Below are 21,946 nucleotides of genomic sequence, written 5' to 3'. Positions count from 1 at the left end.
TTGGAGCAGTCTCCAGTTTGAGCTCTGATGCCTTTTGTGAGTAGTAAATTCAGTGAAGAAAAGGATGGAGATAGTGAATGTTGAATATGCCACATGTAGAGTGTATTTTGATGGAGGCACGTTATAGACTATTTTTTCTAAGGGCCCTCTTTGGGGGTTTTGAAACAGGTCAGAGAGGTTTCATCAAAAAAGCGTTTCCATTGGTAAATTGTATCTTATCAAAATTGAGGGAATTTTATGAGCGTGAATTTAACCTAAATTTTCAATGGAATTATTTTGAATGAGTCCAGTGTAAGTGCAGCTGTTTCAATAAGGTCGTTTCTGTGTTGTTCAGAACAAACTCTTTGAGACCTTTCACTTCTTAGTAAGGGTCAGTGTCACAAATGGAGCCGGAGACCCATTTTGTAGCCAGCTCAGAGCTAAGTAGAGACTGCCAAAAACCCCAAATCTCAATTGACTCAGTCATTGCAGGTTAGTCTAAGCTGCAGAGATTAAACTGAGAAACAACTGAACAGACATTCACTTTTGATTCAGGAAATGCAGCCACATGCCTGCAGCGGCTCAGGCCAGAAGCCAGGGGGCGCTAGAGCATGGCTGTCTGGCATGGAGCTAGCATGGGCTATGTGTTCACTTCCTCTTCCTGCTGCCTCTGAGGTCTGTGGGCTTTGAAGTCCACAATCACAGCAGCAGGACTCTGCAGGGTTGCTCATTACTTCCTCTTCCTGCTTCCAGGTGCCTTTGGGATTTGTAGTCCACAGTTGCAGCCAGGTGTAAGTTTTTAACAGGGCAGGACAGCTCTGTACTCTGGGGAAGGGGAGTTTAACACCCCCTCCCTGCTCCCAGACCCCAGCCAGGGTTTGCCTGGGGGCGGCCAGTAAGCCAGCCCTTACTGCTCCAGCTAGGGAGCAGAAGAGCAGAGCCAGTCCTGCTCTTTGGAGCAGACAGCCCAGCCCAGCCCAGGCCTGGAAAGCATGCTGGGATGCTGGGAGACTTTGGTTTAACATGAACCAGGAAGGAGTCTGGAACAGAAGTTTCATAAACCAGTTTGACCTAGATCAGTTAAGTCTGATATAACATTCAAGCAGGTGTATCTTAAACCAGTTTCAGCCATTTTGAAACTGGTTTATATGTACTGAACTTGTGTTACAGGTTTAAACCAGTTTCTGCTCATTTAAACTGATTTGTGTGTAACTTCTGTTCCTAGCTCTAGTGTTTAACCTTGCAACACCCCTGTGAGACAGGTTTGCAGATGGCAAACTGAGGGACACTGAGAAGACCAAGAGCCAGATCCTGAAAGGCATTTATGTGTCTAAATTCCCATTGGATCTGCCTTTAAGCCCCTTGCCCAAGGTCATGCAAGAAGCCTGCAATGGAAGAGGGATTAGATCTGCCAAGTCCAGACTAGCATTGAAACCATTAAACCATCCCATCTTGTGGTAGTGTCAACTTTCAGAAGACTGGCCCGTTCTTCATATTCAGAGCCCCCAGATAAGTTTTCTTTGTCTGTAGAGCTTGGGGTAGAATTGAAGCAATGAGTCACTGTCTGATGGAAAAACAAGATCAGAACATTCATTTATAGCCCAGTGTGATTTGAATGTCTTGCTTTTCCAAGTCAGAAACCTAATTCAATTTCCTTCCTCTCCCAACCTTCCTGGCTCCCCTGACATCCAAAAATGCAGAATGACATTTTGACTCAGCCCATCAGAGCAGATACACTATAGGGGATTATACTGGGGAGTTTCCTAAAATGCAGCATTCTGAGACATTTGCAACCATAGAAAACAGACAGTAGTGGATGTTTACCTGATGCTAACCCTCTAAGACAGCAAGTGAAATCTGCGGTCGCAGTCAACAAAGCAGCACTGCCAAAAACCAGAAGGTCTCCTGTTAAGGGACAGTGCCCTCAGGGAGACACAAATGGTGAGTCAACAAGACAGAGTCATCAGCAAGCCTCGTCTGTGGCCCAGATGATCAAAAATAGTATCATAGCTCTCTTTAGATACAAAAGAAGTAAGTGGCACGGTCTCGTGACTCAAAGGAGTAGGCACCAGCAGTTAAGGTTTAGTCAGATGGGAGTGTCATAGTCTTGTGGACACAATCTCTTTGGGAAAGCTACAAAAAGGAGAAAACAGAATGAAGGGTTAATGCTACATATCAACCAACCGTATTTGTAAGAGATGGGTCTCAACTGAATGCACCCAGGCTTTGGGCAAGTTTTCATTGGTGCGTGCCTCTTCTCTTGGGGAATTTACAAAAGAAAAACCCAATTGCAGGTAGGAAAATAAAGAGAAAATCAGTGAAGTTTAAATCTCACCATGTTTTCCTGAATAGTTTCATACTTGGTAGGGTTGGAAGGGACCTGACCAGATCATCAAGTCCGACCCCCTGCCACGGGCAGGAAAGAATGGTGGAGTCAAACGACCCCGGCAAGGTGTCTATCTAGCATCCTTTTGAAGACCCCCAGGGTAGGAGCGAGCACCACTTCTCTTGGAAGTTGGTTCCAGATCCTAGTCGCCCTGACTGTGAAGTAGCGCCTCCTGATATCTAGCCTGAATCTACTCTCCTACGGTCAACTTATGGCTGTTATTCCTTGTTACTCCCAGTAGTGTTCGGGGGAACAGGGACTCTCCCATTGCCTACTGGTCCCCCTTGGCAAGTTTATAGACGGCCACCAGATCCCCTCTCAGCCTTCTCTTGTGAAGGCTGAACAGGTTCAGGTCTCGTAGCCTTTCCTCATAGGGCCTGCCCTGCTGCCCCCTGATCATGCGAGTGGCCCTCCTCTGGACCCCCTCTATGTTGTCCACGTCCCTCCTGAAGTGCAGCACCCAGAACTGGATGCAGTACTCCAACTGTGGCCTGTCCAGTGCCGCATAGAGGGGGAGGATCACCTCCTTGGACCTGCTCGTGATGCATCTATGGATGCATGACAAGGTGCTGTTAGCCTTCCTGACTTCGTCCCCACATTGGCGGCCCATGTTCATCTTGGAGTCTATAATGACTCCAAGATCCTTTTGTGCCTCTGTGCTGATGAGAAGGGAGTTCCCCAGCCTGTAGGTATGCTGTTGGTTCTTTCTCCCTAGGTGCAGTACCTTGCACTTGTCAGTACTGAATCCTATCTTATTCTCATCCGCCCACCCCTGTAACCTGTCCAGATCCAATTGCAGCCTGTCCCTCCCTTCTAGTGTGCCCACTTTTCCCCACATCTTAGTGTCATCTGCGAATTTGAACAAGGTGCTTTTTACCCCCTCGTCCAAGTTGCTAATGAAGATGTTGAACAGTGCGGGCCCGAGGACCGAGCCCTGGGGGACCCCACTGCCCACATCCCTCCAGGTCGAAAATGACCCATCCACTCTGGGTGCGGCCCTCCAGGTCGAAAATGACCACCACTCTCTGGGTGTGGCCCTCCAGCCAAATTGCAACCCATCTGACTGTGTAGGCATCAATGCCACAGTTGCCTAATTTTTTAACGAGAATGGGGTGAGAGACAGTGTCGAAGGCCTTCCTAAAGTCCAGAAAGACTACGTCCACTGCGACACCTGCGTCGAAGGATTTTGTGACCTGGTCATAGAAGGCTACCAGGTTGGTCTGACAGGACCTGCCTCTAATGAACCCATGAAACCCTTCAACTTCTTGTTTTCAACTGTGAATTTCATTCAGAAATAGTCCTAACTTTAAAAAAAAGAAAGGGAGTAACAAGTTAAATTGTCAGGTAATAGAGTATTTCAGGCAATTTAAAACAATTATATTTTCGTTTGTCCATGGAGGAAGCAAAAATCTGTTATTGGCTCAGTTTCACTAATTCTTTCTCCAGGTGTAAAAGAGGAGGCAGGAACACCAGTGAATTGAAGTCTATAGTGGTACATTGATGTAGTCCTAAGGGAAGGAACTGGTTCTGCATAATTAATGCAAAATAAACTAGGATTCCTCTGAAATACAGAAAAATATACAAAGGATTAGAGAGAGGCATCTTGGCTCCATGAGACGCTGTTTGAACCTCTGAGGCTAAGTACAGACAGCCAAAAAGCCCAAGGCTGAATCAATTTAGTCTTTGCAGGTTAGTCTAAGCTGCACAGATTAAATTGAAACAGAAGTGAACAGACATTTACCTTTGATCCAGGAAATGCAGCCACATGCCTGCAGTGGCGTAAGCCAGAAGCCGGCGGGGGTGGGGGGGTGTGTGCGCTAGAGGATGACTCTCTGACTGTGTGTCCACTTCCTCTTCCTGCTGCCTCCAAGGTGTCTGGGATTTGCAGTCCAGAATTACAGCAGAAGGACTCTGCAGGGTTGCTCATCATGTCCTCTTCCTGCTTCCAGGTGCCTCTGGGATTTGTAGTCCACAGTCGCAGCCAGCAGTAAATTTGAGCGGGGGATGGGGTGTTTAACCCCCCTCCCTGGCCCCAGACCCCAGCTGGGGTTTACCTGGGTGGGGCAACCTGCCCTGTCCCGTAGCCTGGGCTGCATCCCCAGCTGGACTTTCTTCCCCCATCCCCTTGTCAGCCAACCCTCACTGCTCCAGCTAGGGAGCAGAGGGGCAGGGCCAACTCTGCTCTCTGGAGCAGACAGCACAGCCCAGCCCAGGGCTTGAAGGCATGCTGGGATGCCAGGGGTACTGTGATTTAACTTGAACCAGGAAGGGGTCTGGGCCAGAAGTTTCATAAACCGGTTTGACCCACGTCGGTTAAGTCTGATACTAGATTCAACCAGGTTTATCTTAAACTAGTTTTAGCCATTTTGAAACTGGTTTATATTCACTGTACTTCTGTTCTGTTAAAATAGTTTCTGATGACTTAAACCGGTTTATGTGAAAATTCTGTCCCTAGCCTAAGTGTCAGTGGCCAAGCTTGAGAAGCAAATAGTCATGTCAGAGGTTGCAGGGGCAAGGTAAGAGTGTCTTAAAAGCAGAATGAGTTAATGCTGTCTAAAAGGAAACCACTGCCACTGACTCTTGAATACCCTTTGATCCAAATCGTGAACTCTGCTAGACCTTAAAGGAGAATCTTAAATAGCTTTCAGTGTACTGCTAGCACCGCCAGGCATCAGGGGGCAAATCCATCACAATTCACTGTTAAGTAACATTTCAAGTCTCAGCGCAGCTATTTCCTTCTGCTATAAGACTAAGAGGTCCCTCTTGGCATTAGCTTTAATTAATTAAGTCTCAGCAGTGGCACACGCAGCTCTGTAGTAGAGCTTTCAGCCTAATTGTACTCCTAGCATATTTGCAGCACTCCTCTGGAAATCCCAGGATTGTTTTGCAGGACGTGAGCAGTAGAAATTCAGTCCCTGCTCCAACAGCAAGGTTTATTCTCAGTTCTTTGGCAAACCTCTTTCCAGCATGGAACTCCACTGCTACGTAGGGTCCTTTCTTGCCTCTGATAGAAAAGGCTAAAAAATGTATCAAATGCAGTCTGGACTATAAATTTATCATACTCTATATGGGCCAAGGAGACAGACAGATAGACACCCCCTATCTCCCCCCACCCTCCACTTTGATATGTGTAGAGTACAATGAATCTATAGTCCAGTCTGTAGCTGATAAAATTCAGCCTTTGTTGTCATAGCCAGGTCTGTGTGCGTGTGACTATGTGTATTAGGGCTGCGCGAAGCTTCGATCCCTGATTCGATTTGGTGGAGATTCGGTCCGATTTGGTGGCTGAATCTCCAAATCTGAGTCAAATCAGGAGACCCTTTAATCTCTCCAAATTGAATCGGAACCCTCCAAATGGATTCAGAGAGATTAGGAGAGATTCAATGAGTCAGACATAGACACAGCTTTAAATGCTTTTCTACATACCTTGAGGTACCAGGCGGCTCGTGAGTGCTGCAATGCTGGGGCGCATGGAGTGTCCTACAGGAACGTGGTGGTCTCCCCAGTGCACTCGGCTGCAGACCCAGAAGGGGACCAGAAGCACTTCCAGTCTGCTTCCAGGTCCTCTAGGGAGTGTGCAGGGGGGCTCCCCACGCTCCCCCAGTTCAGCAACTGGTGCCTCCTGGGTCTGGGGGGGCACCTGGGGTCCCTCCGTGGCCGATTGTCAAGCCAGGGTGGCACGGTGAGGGCCTTCTGCACGCTCGGCACTGGAACCAGAAGTGGACTGGAAATACTTCCAGGTTCGTCACTAAGCATGTGGTGGGGCCCCCTGCGCTCCCGTGGGATGCTCCACGTGCCCCAGCATCACAGCACTCACGAGCTGTGTTTGGTACCTCGAGGTATACAGAAAAAACATTTCAAGCTGTGTCTGTGGCCGAATCGCTGATTCTTCAAAACTGCATCGAATCTTCAGATTCAGATTTGGCTGAATCGAATCAGGGACAGTGATTCGAATCAATGAATTGAATCACTATCCCTGATTTGGGCCAAATCCAGATCGAAAACGGCCCGTTTCGCACACCCGTAATGTGTACGCATACACGTTTTCAGTCCTGTAAGACTAGGTAGCAAACTAATGGTTTCATTCCTCAGCGCAGTGTCTATGACCAGATAGCTACATGTTCCTCCCCCACATCCCTTCTCTGTACTGTGAGCTTTGACCATTGGAGCATGTTCCTCCCTGAAGGTTTCCCTTTTGTTTAGAAGCACCTTACTCCAAAGGTTGAGAAACACGAGGGTCTATTTATACCACGTTGCTGTGGTTCTCAATTTTAAAGTGCAACACAGACACAGCAAATTAAATCAACTTATGCTTAGTCACATCTGTTTCATTTATATCAAACTGGTGCCACTGAAGCAGAAAGTGCTCTTATTTGCTCCACATTGTTCAAGCTGAAAATTAACTGGCTTTGCACATAATGAAACTCATGCTTCATCTCTTGTAAAATAATTGCACCAGTTCTGTTTTTTTTTTAAGGCAGAGTAACTTACAGTTCCCATATATCGGTCTTTTATTGATGCAAGGAGGCAGCTTCCCTATTTTATTTCCCCTGTTTACCTCTCCGCATTTATTTCTCGGTGTTTTGTAAGTAAACCAAACTCTCTTGTCTCCCAACAGAATTAAGGCAGCACCAGGTGTGAAAATAATGGCTATCAGAGTCAGTGATGCAGACCAGTGGGGGATACAAGAAGAAATAGATAATGAAGGGACCACGGCCACTGTTATATGTGCACATCATGATCCAAATGCAGAGAGCAGGTAAGACATCCAAACTATGTTACATATCATCCTGGATGCAATGTGAGGAAGAAATATAATAGCTCCTTTTATAAATGGTGCTACTTTTTAATATGTAGCCATATGTTATCCTCCTTAGCTTCCTTAGAAAGCTGTATCATAACTCTATTATCTTATGAGAGCTTTATTTTATTTTATTTCTCTGCGTCATCAGTAAATGATCTAATTACATTTGATACAGCAAAGATTTCTGCACTCAGATTTGTCTGTCAGGTACCTTCAGGGGCTGGGGAAGTGCCTGCTGCAAAAGAGCCAACAGTAAGAAGATCAAAATGAAGAAGCACTAGAAATAATTTAGGGCAATATAGGACAATGGTGTCCTCTTTTTTTTTTTTTAATTTGAAAAGCTATAAAGTAATAGCTATTAAATATTATTTATTACACCTGTGGGTGTCTAAGACTTCTTATGAATACCGCATATATTTATTATAGCAGTGCATTAGCAAACTATATCAAAAGTAATAAGAAATTTAAATTGTTAGTCAGAGTAATTTGTTTTCCAATATGAGCGCTTGCTCTCTATTATCTTGCAGTTATTGAACACCTAGCATACACTGCAGTTACTTTTAGTCTGTAATTGTATTATACTTAGTGAGATGTAAGACTTGTGTCAATTTTTAAGATTAGGAATCTTTCTCCTGCATCATCCTTCCCATAAGACCCTTTTAAAACAGATGTCTATACCTGTTTAGACCAAGGGAAAAGACTGTCAAATGTTTGGATTTCAGATTTCGTTTTCAGCCAGCTTTACATTTCGTTTCTCATGTATTTGGAAAAATAAAAACCTGAGTTTTCTAGTGCATAATTTCAGGTAAAAAAAAGTTCTTATAACCCCATTTATCTTAAATTCCTCTCCTCTCTTTTCATCGCTTTCTTTCCCCATATCTAGTTAAAAAAAGGAAGACAAAACCTACATTTTAAACTTATTTACCTGGGGTCCTATGTGGGATTCAGTCCTGATTAGCTCAGAAGCCATGTATTAACCTGTCAGTGGCCACGTCTACATGAGACACTGACTGCACAGTAGTTACTGAGCAGTCATTTAGTATTTGCATACACAAGTGCTAAATGACTGTGCAGCAACTGGAGTCACTGCGCAGTAGCGTCAGCACATGCCTTTTAGGTTTCATAGATTTCATAGACTTTAGGGCTGGAAGGGATCTTGCAAGATCATTGGGTCCAGCCCCTGCCGCAGGGGCAGGAAGTCAGCTGGGGTCAAAGGATCCCAGCAAGATAGATGTCCAAACGTTTCTTGAAAGTGTCCAGAAGAGGTGCTTGCACCACTTCTGGGGGTGGAATTTATTCCAGGCCCTGGGGACTCAGAAAGTAAAGAAGTTTTTCCTTATATCCAGCCTCAGTCTTCCAGGAGTTTGTGACCATTGGACTTTGTCATCCCCAGGGTGCCCTGCCCTGCCCAGGTGACACTTGACTGAGCAGTAGCTTGTGACTACCACGCAGTAGCATTGTGCCATGCTTCATGCCGTGTGACGCTACTGCACAGTCAGCGTCTCACGTAGACGTGACCAGCGTTAACCAAAGAACCACAGCGACACACAGAAGTGTTGGGGAATTGATGCACATGCCAGTTCAGAAGCAAGAAAAACCCGTGGTACAGGATACCCTCGTTATTCACAGGCGTGGCATTTGCGGTTTCAAATATTCACGAATGCTGAACCCACATCTTAAATACAATTAAAGGAGCTCCTCGGGAACTCCACGCTTGCCACCACTGGAGTCCTGCTGCTGCCAGAGCAAATGTCCCCCCCCAGCCGCTGGGGGCACTGAGTTCATGAACACAGACGGCATTCATGAACGCAGTGCCTTATTCGTGGATGTCGTGGGGGATACGAGAACGTATCCCCTGCGAATGGCAAGGGTTACCTGTATACTGTTGCATGTGTTGCATTATCTACAACCGCAGGAAAGTATTCATAACTGCAGGTAAAATAACCCTCCCAAAAACAAAGCCCCAAACCCCACCAACATTTGACTTTTTCTGACAAGAGCTGCCAGTGAGAAGTCAAAGAGCCACCTGTTGCTCCGGAGCTGTGGCATGAGTATCATGATGAGTTTTTCTTTGGAGTTTGCTTCTGCTGATGCTTGATAAGAAGGTATCATGCTTTTTCACCGAGAACTCCACTTTAGATCCAGGCACTGTACGCTTCATTTCCGAGTTACGTCTTTTTCAATAATACTCCTTTTTACTCCAAAGCTGTTAAAGAAACCCAGCATGTTCCTTTAGCTAAAGACGAGTTCTGTGTCAGTGCAGAATACTGGACAGGGGGGACCACGACTGCCACGCTACACTTCTCATGGCCACGTGCCGACGGTCGCGGTGCAAATTCTCGATGCACGCACTCACGCAGCTTTTCTCTGTGTTAACTGAGATTTGCAATCTAGAGGGTTACTCGATATCTGATCTCAAATAAACGTTAAGGTTCAGGTTTTCCATTACAATAGCTGTGACTTATGTTCCATTTAAAGCCACATTGAAAGCCATCAATTAAGACAAATTTGGAGGTTAACAGAAAGCTTAATATAAATCTCTGCTAGTCAGGAACCTGTTTAATTGAACTGAAGTTGCTTTTTTTTTTTTTTAAGTTAGGCAAAAATTAGGGAGAGCACTGAATGTTTTTTGCCTTGTGCATGTTTCACTAATCCATGAAATTACACCTGTCACAGTAACTTAGTTTTTACTAACACTGATTTTTTTTCTTTTGGTGCTTTGTGTTGAACTGTTAAATTATACAAAAGGCAAAGAATCTCAAGTTAATTAATACTTTGACCCTTTCATTTGTGAGATTGGTTTTAATATTTTTGGAGTAATTAAAGTATGCAAATAGAAACTGCTGAAAGATCAGTTCCAGATTTGCAAATATTGTAGCGTTTAGAATAAATATTTAACTTTGATCTTTGTTTTAATTGGTGTTTTGGGGTTTTTTTTTTTTTTGCTGGGATGTGGTGGCACACTGTCTCTTTGGAGGACTGGGAAGCTTTTAGGAGGATTCTGTGACTTTATTTAAATCGTGGTCCTGCTCCACTTAAGGAACCCAAGTAACTTTGTTCAAGTTAATTGGAGTTTCTGCAGCAGTTAAGAGTTGCAAGACCCATCTCATCAGTTGTGAAACAAGGAGAAACTGCAAATATTAGAAGAATAGTTGCCTCCTTGCGGGAATCAGCCTGCTCTCTTGAAAGTCGGTGCTTTGAATTTTACGCTGCTGCTTTTCCTAGCTGTGACACTCATGGTAAGATGGAGCAGCCCAGAGAGCTGAGAGCACTGGCATCAGTGGAAGCACGGTCTCATCTGCGAGGAGGAAACTCTTCTGTCTGATGGTGTTTGCACTGATCCCTTTTCAATTAAAGGGGACGATGATGCTGCATGTTTCATTCATGCCAGAACTTATGCTGACTTCAATGGAATTACTTGGATAACCGAGAGCTACTCATGCAAGTGAGAGTTTGCAGGATCAGGTGCTCTTCACTTTTCTATGACTGTTTTTAGGTATCCTTAACTCGGCGGCCTGTTTCCACAGCTTACACTTCAGCTGCTTTTACTTTCCCCAATGCATGGCTCTGATAAGAGTCCCAAAGGGCCCTGGAGTTAGACATCGACTGCAAGGAGAACAGTGGCTTTAGATTGCAGCACATTCATAATCCAGTTTTCATTCCTTTCAGCCGGCGTTATCTTTCAGAACCCTTTCAAATTTACTTATTTTTCTAATCTTTCTCCTCCTCCTCTGTGCAGCATTATCCTTTATCATGAGGTTTTCATCTCCCTTTCTCACCATCCCTCACGCAAATTGAGTGTTCATTAAAATATTTTAATTTAAGACCTTTCCTTCTTTTATGCAAAGTGCATCATGCCTTTTCTCTACAACACTTTAAAAAAAAATCCTTATCACCATGTCTCAGGCGGTTTACATTATATTCTATTAAAAATCCATTTCGTCCAAGGTTGTCACAATTCATAGATTAAAGCTTCCCAGAGTGCGTTTTGTTAGGAATACATTCATAAATTCGCCTCTTTAGTAATTCTGACACATCTTGTAAGCTTGTATTTAAAACCTCTTTTTGATAATGTAGCTTAACAAAGAGTATGAAAGGCGACATTTATTTACGCACATGCACACGTGCACATGCATACTTACGTGTGTGCGCACACAAAATGAATGTTCATGTGTCTTATGTGGCCCTGAGAGCTTTACTCAGTAGTGCATTAAAAAAAGTGACTAATGTTTGTCAGATATGGTTTGTTTTCCCTTATCTTCCCCTTGACGGCAGTTTTCCATGCTCATTTTTCCATGTATTTTGTTTTGGTAGGATGGTTTCTTAGATACATCCATGGTTCTCTGTGTGTGATAGAGAAAACAAGGTAAAAAAAACACAGGCTCCATTTGGAGGAGAAGTGGTGAGATTTGTGATGGTCTTTAATTAGTTAGACTGGCCTTTAATTAGGAGTTAGTTTTGTTCCATGATCTGGTACCAGGGTCTGAGAAGGCTGTCTTTTTCCCAGGTGAGTTTTGGCCTTCTGGTGAATATGTACACACACATCCATGCACATATATGAACATATAAGCACACATGTCCATGCACATGTACATGAATATGCATGCATATATATACACACACACACACACACACACACACACACACACACACACACACACACACACATGCACATAGGTACATGCACATATGGACACAGGTGCACACACGCACTCAAATACAAACATAAAGGCATAGGTAATTAAACCAGCATGCACTGTCATGTCTTAGTAGGAGCTGGGCATTTTTGGTGAAGGTCAAAGCATTGGGAAAAGCTTGGCGAATAACCTCAGGGGAAACACCTAGGTTTAAGCAAGGGGCTAAATTCTGCCAGGCACTTGGCACTATCCAAGTTACTAGGAATTGAGAGCACCCCGTAGTTTGCCAGAGACACTCAGCATCTTGCAGGGCCAGATTCTTTGCAGGACCTAGGACATGAATATTTCCTCCGGAAGGGTCTCAAGTCGAGTGGAGTGAAGGGTCTCCTTTCCTGGTGCTCAGTTTTTCTGTCTTGGGAAGATGAGGGGATGAGTAGATGTGTATGGGGTTTGCTCCAGGTGTGTTTGGATATCACAGATATGAAGCTGAGACCAGCACATCACACCTCTGTTTTTTATATTATTGAGTGGACCAATTTCTTTTCCTTTGGAAAGCTATCATTAAATTATACGGGAGAATTGCCCAAGTATGGACTGTGGGATCTTGCTGCAAGTCTCTGGCACACTAGTACTTTAATCAGAATGGCTATATTTATGCTAACTAGCAAATCTAGTAGAATCAATCCATCTCCACAGTGCTGAGTTATAGCATTACTGAGCCCGAACAAGTTCTTTTCACTTAAGGGATCATTTCATCTCCAGATCTATAATGTTGCTTTCATCTATCAGGTTATCTGACATTATATATATATATATGTGTGTGTGTGTGTGTGTGTGTGTATATATATATATATATATAGAGAGAGAGAGAGAGAGAGAGAGAGATAGATATATATATAGATATATATACATTTCATGCTTACAGTGAACAGAGCCATACTGGAGAAATAGCCAGGGTGAAATCTACAGAGAGATCTTTCAATTTTCATCATGAAATATTTATTTTGTCACTTGGAAGTTTTCGTTTTATTTGATACAGCTAGGCCGAGTTCATATTATTTGAAGTCATTTGTCTTTAAACTTGGATAAGAGCTTAAAATTGAGAGTTATTTTTCTGTGTGGGGGTGGGGGTGTTGGTTGGAGGAAGCTGAGAGAGAGAGAGATTTGGCTCCTTTAAAAAGATTCTCTTGAGAGTCAGCTTCCTCCAGCCGTTGAACAGTATAGCACTTGGGGTAATAAATCTTTAAACACCCCCCCCCCCCCCCAGTGTTAAAACCCCCCCCCCCCCCCCCCCCAAAAAAAAAAATGGTTAGGACTGGCTAGACGGTGTGTATAAATAGACGATCCTATCTGGGAAGGTTTTGCTAGTTTGAAAGATTTTTCTCTTCTCGAGTGTACCACTAAAACTACCAATTCCTGTGTGTACGTGTTATACACACTCTGTGTCTGTGTATATGTAAATATGTTTATTATAGATGCATTCAGTATCTGTACAATTGATCCGAGTTGAGCAAAAACAACATATGGCTGTTTTTCTTTTCTTTTTTTTCCTGACTATCCCTGCCACAGTGATCAGTGTTTTGTTCTTGCTGTACCTAGCATTGGCAAAAGGGTCTTGATGGTCCCTAAACACCTTATTCTTGGGTACATTATTTGTCCCCCTGCCCCCATACTTCCAATCCCCTGCGGTACCCAGTGGTAACAAACATGCTGGAATAATACGGCTGAGGATGGTGCTGACACCGTTCTATATATTGGCCAAACGACTACTCCTTCAGTGAAAAGGCCCAACTTTTCTTTTATACCATGCTAGTCCTGGGCCAGTGTTCTTGAGTCTCACTGAATCGTGCTCGTCTCTGCACTGTACAAACACTAGCTACCGAGCCAACTGGATAACTCTGGATCTCCTTCTGATCTCACTTTGGAGTAATTAAGGGATAAGTCAATTAAATATCTGGTGTATAAGCTGCCTTTGTTTCTCATGTATATTATTCATCAGTTAGGATGAAGACTATACTAAGACTAAGTCACCTGTCCCATAATTAAACAATAATTAAGTATTTTTGGCACTGTTAAAATTGTTCCACAGGGTGACACAGCCAGTTTGAACCTAACAGGCAATTAATACAAAGGAGAGACTTCTCACCTTGGTGGGTACTGTTTCATCTTGGCCAATGTTTCTGTTTGTATACTCAAGGAAAAGTAGGCAAGGTAGCTAACATGCTACTGCTTATTAGGGCCTGTCACTGTAGGTCCTTCGAGATGCTGGCAGTTGTGACGGAAAGCATATGGCCAGATTTTCAGAAGTGCTGAGGTCCAGCAGTTTCTCTTCTGGTCAGTTGAGGCCAGTGATTTTTGTAGCATGAGCCATGACATTTCTGGACTAACTACTACTTTTGACTGCCCTAGTATAATGGTCAAAGGTGAAAGCTCCACCTGTACCGAGGTGGCATATCAGGCCAGCATGGTTAAACTATGATGGTTTCTAAAGTCAATGACACATGCGGAGGTGTCCTGGCCAACATTGCCTCCTTTGGTTTGCCTTGGTTTCCCCACTCCGAATGGGCAAGTACCTTTTTATAGCCGAGTGAGTGGGAGAAGGGGAACAGGCTTCAGTGGAGTTGCAGAGCAAGACTTGAACTCTGGGTCCATAGCAAGAAGCTTTCACAGTATGGGGCCTGGGGGCAAGGGAGATGGGTGTCCGTGTGTTACAAATACGATGAATAATGTAGGCCCTGAGTTAGGGAAGCCCTTTGCGCATGTAAGAACATGCTCAAGTACACAATCCACTGCTGTTCATGATGGATCTTAGTGATGGATGTGTAAAGGTGAAGCGCTTAGTTCTCTTACACTTTCGTAGGCCTTTGCTTTCCTTAACTGAAACCTAATGGTGCCTTTACACGTGCACTGGGGTGGGGACAGGGGCTCTAATTAATTTAATTAATTAAATTTAATTGAATTAAAGCAGCTCTAATTAAAACTCCTGCGGTGTCTCATGTATTCAGCGACCCGCACTTCAAAATGGCGGCGGGGGTGCTTTAACTACAGCTTGTTCGATGAGTTAAAGCACGCCGCCACCATTTTGAAGCATGGTGACACTGAATACATGTGATGCTGAGCCTGTGGGAGTGTGCTAATTAGCACGCTCCAGCAGACTTAATTAATCGAGTCTGCTCCGACACGTGCTAGTTGGCACGTGTTGGAGCAGGTGTCCAGCCCATGTGTAGGTGCCCAAAGATAGCAGATCTTTAGGGCATGGATGGTCTTTCTCAGGGTGTTTGTATACCGTAATACCAGAACAGGGGCTGTGAGTATGATATAAATGAGAAGCAACACACTGCCATGACATGCTGCCATGCCTTTGCTAAACTCCCTGGGACGTGCACTGAAGTACCTAGGGACATAGTTTATTGTGAAAGGGGTTGGCAAAGCCCTGGGACATTGGGCAAATGAGCTGGCATAGCAGCTGGCTGACAGAAGATCAATTCCACATGTTGCTCCTACCCAAAGGAGCAGGAACAACTAGACACAGACAACCTTGTTTTTGTCTGATTTCAAGCCTGTGCTAGTGCTGTGTGCCGGAGGCCGTTAGCTTCACGTGTCATCAAGGAAGAGTGAGCACGAGAAAGGAGAAGCGGGAATAACATTTATAGAACTAGAGATGAAGAGTGCAGCATAATGGAGACCAAATGGAGAGGGGCTGTGAACAAAGGACCAGAGAGGTGGGGAGGGGAAAACACAGTGGGCCAAATTCGGTGGTGAGTAAATTAGTCTTAAGCCCAGCTTGCATTGACTGACCCCTGAATTTGGTCCAGTGCACATGAAAGCTGCATTGACTAGCCAGACTTGCAGAGAAGCTCTTTGAGCCTGATCAAGGAAGTTCTGCCTCTTTCAGCTTGGGGCGGGCCTTGAGTTTGTAGCTTGATTCAATTTCTGAAAAGGGGTTCAGGTAAGAAGAACAGCCACTAATGCAAACACCTTGTGAATGTAAATAGTTTTGGATCACATTTGGGCTGAGAGAGCTGAAGAGGAGTGTTGATGCAGGGGGCTTCTACGTGTCTTGTGAAATAGGTGACATAGCGCACTAAGGTGGGCCAGGCATGGACCAGGGCAGGGACTTAGGCTTTATATAGGACCTGTACTCTCAGGACCTCAGTTGCAAAGGGGCTAGAGCCAGGGACACACTACCCAGAAGAAAGGTGCATTTTCCTGGCAAGAGATGCCAAATGCAAGAAGAAGAGGCTCCATAAGTCTTCCAGATGGATGGAGGAGACTAGGGAAAAGGTGAGTGTGCTGCTCAGTGGAGAAGGTGCAATGAAGGTGGAGAAGCCCAGTCTTCACCACATAATATTTAAACTGGTCGCAGGTGATAAGCAAGTTTTAATATCGGTAGAGAAGGGAAGGGATGCAGAGTGTGATGAGTAAAAAGGATGTATTGGAGAACTTTTGACCGATCTGAATGACTTCAAGTCATTGGGGCCTAAAGCATTTTCTCGAGGAGGCTGAAGGAACAACGATGGGAAAGACATTGGAAGGTAAGCCGTACAGGGGAAGGCACGGGTGTGTTCAGTTTGAACGAAAGGAGATGTAAGGGAGACATGCAGGCAGTTTGGAAATATTTGAAAGGCAGCCCTAAACGAGGTGGAGAAAAAGCGATCTCCCTTGCCACAGAGGGCAAGACAAGAGGTGAGGGGTTGAAAACCACCACCAAGTAGATTTAGAGCAAATCGTAGGGCAAACTTTCTCCGTATAAGAACAGTAGAGCAATGGAACAAGCTGCCTAGGGGAGTTATCGAATATCCTTCACTGGAGGTTTTCAAGAAGAGTCTGCATGGGGTGGTTGAAAATAGTAAATCATGCATCTGGGGAGGACGGCATTGGACTAGACAAGCCCTAAGGTCCCTTCTACTGCCCTGATTCTTTGCAAATTGGGTAGGAAGTTTATTGTGGTTCTGTTCTGTTTTGTCCAAGTCCTTATATTGTGCTCATCACCATGCTATCTGAGTGCCTCTCACTAGTGCGGGTCTGTCCTACTGGTGGCCCATGGCCACCTGTGGTCCCTGAAGAGTTAGCACGCAGCCTGAGGACTCCCAGCATGGCCACTGCTGGTCCTTGCTCCTGCTATTAATCCTCCCACAGAACTTGGGTTCCTTGGGCTCCCCGGCCTCCACCGCCAACTTCTACATGCTGCCTCCGCTCCCGGGGGCAGAGCCATGTAGTGCCGGGGGGAGGGTCTGGGGTACTTGTGCTATGTGCACAGCAGGGGAAGGGGCCAGGCAGGAGTGGAAGTGTGTGCTGTGCATGTGGCAAGGCAGAGCAAGGCTTCCTGTGCTGCAGGAGGGTGCACATGCATGGCACATGCAGACAGAAAGGAAAGGGGGAGTTGGGCTCTGTATGCAGCAGGAGGGGTGGGGGGTTACTCTAGGCTGCCTGGGCAGCAGGGGAGAGCCCAGGGTGGAGGGGCCACCCATGCAGCATGTGGCTCTTGGTCTGTGGCCCACACCTTGTGGACTGCAGCCCCAGGGGCCATACAGAACATATGGCCTTGGCTGCCCAGGTGTTGGACAGTCCTGCATTAGTACATGAACCAACAGAACTTCTTCACAGTTCGAGTGGCCAAAGTCTGGAATGGGCTCCCAAGGGAGGTGGTGCTCTCCCCTACCCTGGGGGTCTTCAAGAGGAGGTTAGATAGGCATCTGGCTGGGGTCATCTGAACCCAGTACTCTTTCCTGCCTATGCAGGGGGTCGGACTCGATGATCTATTGAGGTCCCTTCTGACCCTAACACCTATGAATCTATGAACTAGTGGTGTGTGTGTGTGTGTGTGTGAACGTGTAAAATATACATACCCCATGCACATGTGCGCACACACACACACGCACATTTCTTTGTACTTATATTGGAGGAAATATGGTCAAGAAAAAATGTCTTGCACTGAAGAGTGGAAAGAAGTGAGATTTGCAATGGTCTGGAGTTCTTGGGACAGCATGGCCATAATCTAGGATAGCTACTGAGAAATTGGCCTCCTGATCCATTGGTAAAGTGGATTTTACCTCGCTGACCTCACACTTGAGGGCTACAACCTGTTATAAATAATGGCATCTGCTCCACTGAAGAGCACTGTGTACAAAAATGCTTCTGTAAAGAGCATCTTCCAATATTATCTGTTCTGACTGACATTATTCACAAAAGAAACCTGCATTTTAAAGGCATTAACTAACCTTTATTCTTCACGTAGATGGCCTGATCTTGCTGCCTTCACATATAAAAGAGCCCAAACCTGCACTTAACTGTGTTTGAGTAACATAAAATCTTTGACATCTCATAGTACCGTAGAGCACGCCTGCAAAAACAGATGAGTGACGAGCAATATGAAGGACTGCATGCTTCAGAGAACTGGTTCTGGGATCGGCTGGTGTCTGGGTCTGTGGAGGCTCTGGAACACTTTCCATACTAGTCTAGGAGCAATGAAATTGTCTGTCCATCTCCTGTTGAGAATCTAATAGCCAGGTAACCACATGAATTCTCCACCGGTCAGCCAGTCTTTTCAGGCTGATGTTTCTTGCTCTTATTTAGTTAGGCTGACAGCAGCTTCAATAAAGTCTCCAGTAGAGATGGGACACAGGGATTACTGGTCGGTAGTCTGGATAATTACTTTTCGGCCCTGGTTCACCAGTCCGAGAACTTAGTGCCACTTCTTACTCCATTCTTGCTGTGCTGATCTGGTATGTTATTATGACTGAAGAAGGTGGCTTATGAACTAATAAAGCATTCATGGGTGGAAAGAAATGTGTGTCCCTGAAGCAGTGCACCCAGGAACCCATGCGAGGTGAATACACTGCTTATCTTGTTAAACTTAGAAAAGAGTGCAGCTTGCCATCGGAAAGCTTAACACGGTTTAATCATATTCAGAAAGCATCGTCTGCAGCTGAAATAGTGGAATTAGGATGTGCAAAGTAAACTGCAACATAGTCTATGGTTAAATTTTGTTGGTGTAGATATTATAGGGTTTTAGGAAGAAAAAAAAAATCACACCCCTATCTGACGTAGCAACGACAGCAAGAAGGCAAGTATAGACACACAGGTGAAAAAGGCTTTTTGTTAATATAGCTTCTTTTCATTTGGGGAGCATGCATAAGCCCTCCCAGCAAAAGCATGTCAATGGTTGTATGAAATGAAGAGTTGGTGGAGCTTTATAGATGCACTGGCAAACTCCTTTTCAGGATAGATGAGGCTGCAGATTGCAGATATCTTTGAACCCAGTACAGCATAAATGTGGCCTTTCTTTATGTGAGAAGTGAATTCCCCTGCGTGAAGGGTTAGAGAGTCCTGAGAAACTCCCAGGGAATGGCTATGCTGTAGAGGGTATATTTGTAGTCAGTTCAGTCTTCCTCCCTTCTCCGTATTATTGGGAGGAGACTATGTAGGGAGGAAAGAACAATGCTTGCATCATGTCAGAGTGAGTTTGCTGGATTTTAAATTTTTGTTAGAAATTTGCTGGATTGCTTTGCTCACTGGTAACGTGCACAATTGGAGTCTCAAACCTACACGGTGGATTTTGATGTTGTGTCATCTCTGAGCCTGATCTACCTTTTCTACGTGAGGGAGGTGGTTCAAGTCCTATGTGAGCAGAAGCTGCTTGACATCCAAGCGAAATCTATATTTATGGGGTGAATATTCTCTCTCCCCTTCTTTCCTCCCTCCCCCAATCTCTAAAATGGTTCTGATTTATAAAAGGGATCTGACTTTCAGGTTTCGAACCTAATTTTTAAAGTCTTTTCATCTTAACTTCTCTTCCTGTGCTGGTAGTTTAGGTAGCAAAAATAATCGTGGGCAAGACTGAGGCTTTCCAGATGTCGAATTTAACAGGTGGTCAGATAGCTAAATGGTTTTAATGTCATTAGCAAATAACTGCAGGTACAAAGTTGCACCTGCAGGTTGGAGACTGAGAAATGGCAGGCCAGATGTTTTAAAACTTAGCCTCTACTGCATATCTGACTGATCCTTTAATGTAAATTAGCCTAAGGAAACGATAGTGGTGGAGCTGCTCTTCTTGGCTAAGTACAGACACTCAAAAAGCCCGAGGCTGAATTCATTCAAACTTTGCAGGTTAGTCTAAGCTACGTAGATTGAACCAATAAGCAAGTGAGCAGACATTCCCTTTTTGTTCCAGAAATGCAGCCACATGCCTGCAGCGGCCCAGGCCAGAAGCTGGGGGTCACTAGAGCATGGTTCCCTGCTCAGCTGGAGCAGACAGCTTCATAGACATTAGCTTGGGACAGAGCTAGCCCACCCACCCTGCAAGGGGGGTTTGCAGGGGAGATGCAAAGCACCTTGGGATGTTGAGGGACTGTGAGTTGAATTGAGTCTGGAGGGGGTCTGGGACAGAAGTTCAATAAACCGATTTGACCTAAATTAGTTAAGTCTGATACTACATCTACCCAAGTTTATCTTAAACCAGTTTCAGACCCTTTGAAAGTGGTTTATGTGCACTGACTTTCTGTTGTGTTACAGATTTGAACTGGTTTCCAGTCACTTATACCGATTTATGTGCAACTTCTGTCTCTAGCCTTTGTTTCTTTCCTGGTGGAAGGAATAATGTGCCAAAGTTAAGCATTGGAACAGATAACTCAGAGAGGTCATGGACTCGCCATCCTCTCTGGCTTTTAAAAGCACGTTAGATGGACATTGCTAGAAAGGTTTAAGCAGGCATGACCCTGTCTTGAGCAGGGGATTGGACTAGAAGACCTCCGGAGAGCCATTCCAGCCCTATTTTTCTGTGATTTCTATGAAAATAAATTGCTAGCCTGAGAGAGGCTCTTCACAGGTGTGGCACAAGGGACTTGATCCAAAGTAAGAGGAAAGATGTGTGTGGACCCCCACAGGCCTTACTTAGATCAAGCTAAAAACTGCTATTTTGAAGATCATTTATTTTGAATGATTGATCAAATCATCCCTAAATGAGTCCTGTTTTTAATTTGGCCTAATTAACTTCATTTTGGTACATTTATTCCTACAAGTGAATCCTAATATTGGTGTAACAGTTGGCAAAGTTTAATTTCAGGGTACGGTAGTCTGCATAATTAGGGCTGTGAGAACATAGCAGGGAGGTTAGGAGGGGATTTCAAATGCACACAGAAGAGTGAATGACTGTTCAATGCTTATTCACCCAGCGGAGCTTGTATGCTTTTTTTCTATATCGTGTGCCAACACGGAACGATGACCCGTTCAGCAGCCAGCAGGCTCCTCTAAGCCTGCACTAGTCTACTGCAGCGAGCACGACACATCTGCCTCGCTGCAGAAGGCCCTGTGACCTAGTGGAGGTGGAGACGGTTCTGGAAAAGGTCAAAGATTTTACTCCCCCAGTGCGGATTTGTGTTTGCATATTCCAATTGCAAATTTAATTGAGATCTTGAAATTGAATATGTCCCAGTAAGTCTGGGAACGGAAATTACTGCCTTCAGGAGCGGCGCTCTGACTCTAGGAATGAGAGGGGATAAAAATGGGTCAAGTTTTGTTTTTTATTCAATTAAAGGAGTTTTACTTTTGGTACCTAAAGCATTTGGGCTTGAGGGGAAGCCCTTACATACGCCTGGCAGAGATGAGGGCTGTGCATGCTCTGGCATTTGAATGACCATCCTTTCACCTTGCTAAACATGTGGGGTCAGCAGATTTCCAGGCTTTGGAAGACCTCTGATGCACTAAAGGGAGGAGGGGAGAAAAAGTGCAAGGGTAAGAAAAGAGCCTTATAGGAATATCCTTATGAATACAGTCACAGTTTAAAAACCATAGCTTTGCCATTATGGTTTGGACCTTGGGGCTTGCTTCAGACAAGCTTCCTAATTCATGGAATCACTTAAGCACATGCTTGGTTTTAAGCATCTGCATTAAATTCCACTGGTGTCAATTATGATGATAAGGAAGGTACTCGGCATTAGCTAAGCAAATCCTATTACAGAGAGTGCCATGATGAAAATATAAAGCCTGACAATGAGCCATATTAGGTATAACCAGAGACATTCAAGCAGTTACACCTGGACGTGTTGTAGAAATTAGAATTAAACTCTTGAATAACACAAAAAACCTTAGGAGTGAACTGAAACTTTTCTAAAGTTTTGAATTCATATTTTGTTCCTGTCT

The 21,946-nt window shown here is 44.7% G+C and overlaps 1 protein-coding gene across 3 annotated transcripts in view; it reads left to right on the top strand.

Moving 5' to 3' along the window:
- Window positions 1-21,946, top strand: part of TMEM132B (transmembrane protein 132B) — a 301,506-nt gene that overhangs the window by 91,267 nt on the left and 188,293 nt on the right. For all 3 annotated transcript variants that reach the window (XM_014518020.2, XM_014518014.2, XM_025197775.1), the window contains one exon: window positions 6,984-7,124. In XM_014518020.2, coding sequence (XP_014373506.1) covers window positions 6,984-7,124 — 141 coding nt within the window. The remainder of the gene's footprint in view (window positions 1-6,983; window positions 7,125-21,946) is intronic.

The sequence above is a fragment of the Alligator sinensis genome, unplaced genomic scaffold, assembly GCF_000455745.1.
Source record: "Alligator sinensis unplaced genomic scaffold, ASM45574v1 scaffold628_2, whole genome shotgun sequence".
Taxonomy (NCBI): Eukaryota; Metazoa; Chordata; order Crocodylia; family Alligatoridae; genus Alligator; species Alligator sinensis.
This window is presented reverse-complemented; position numbering and strand designations above follow the sequence as displayed.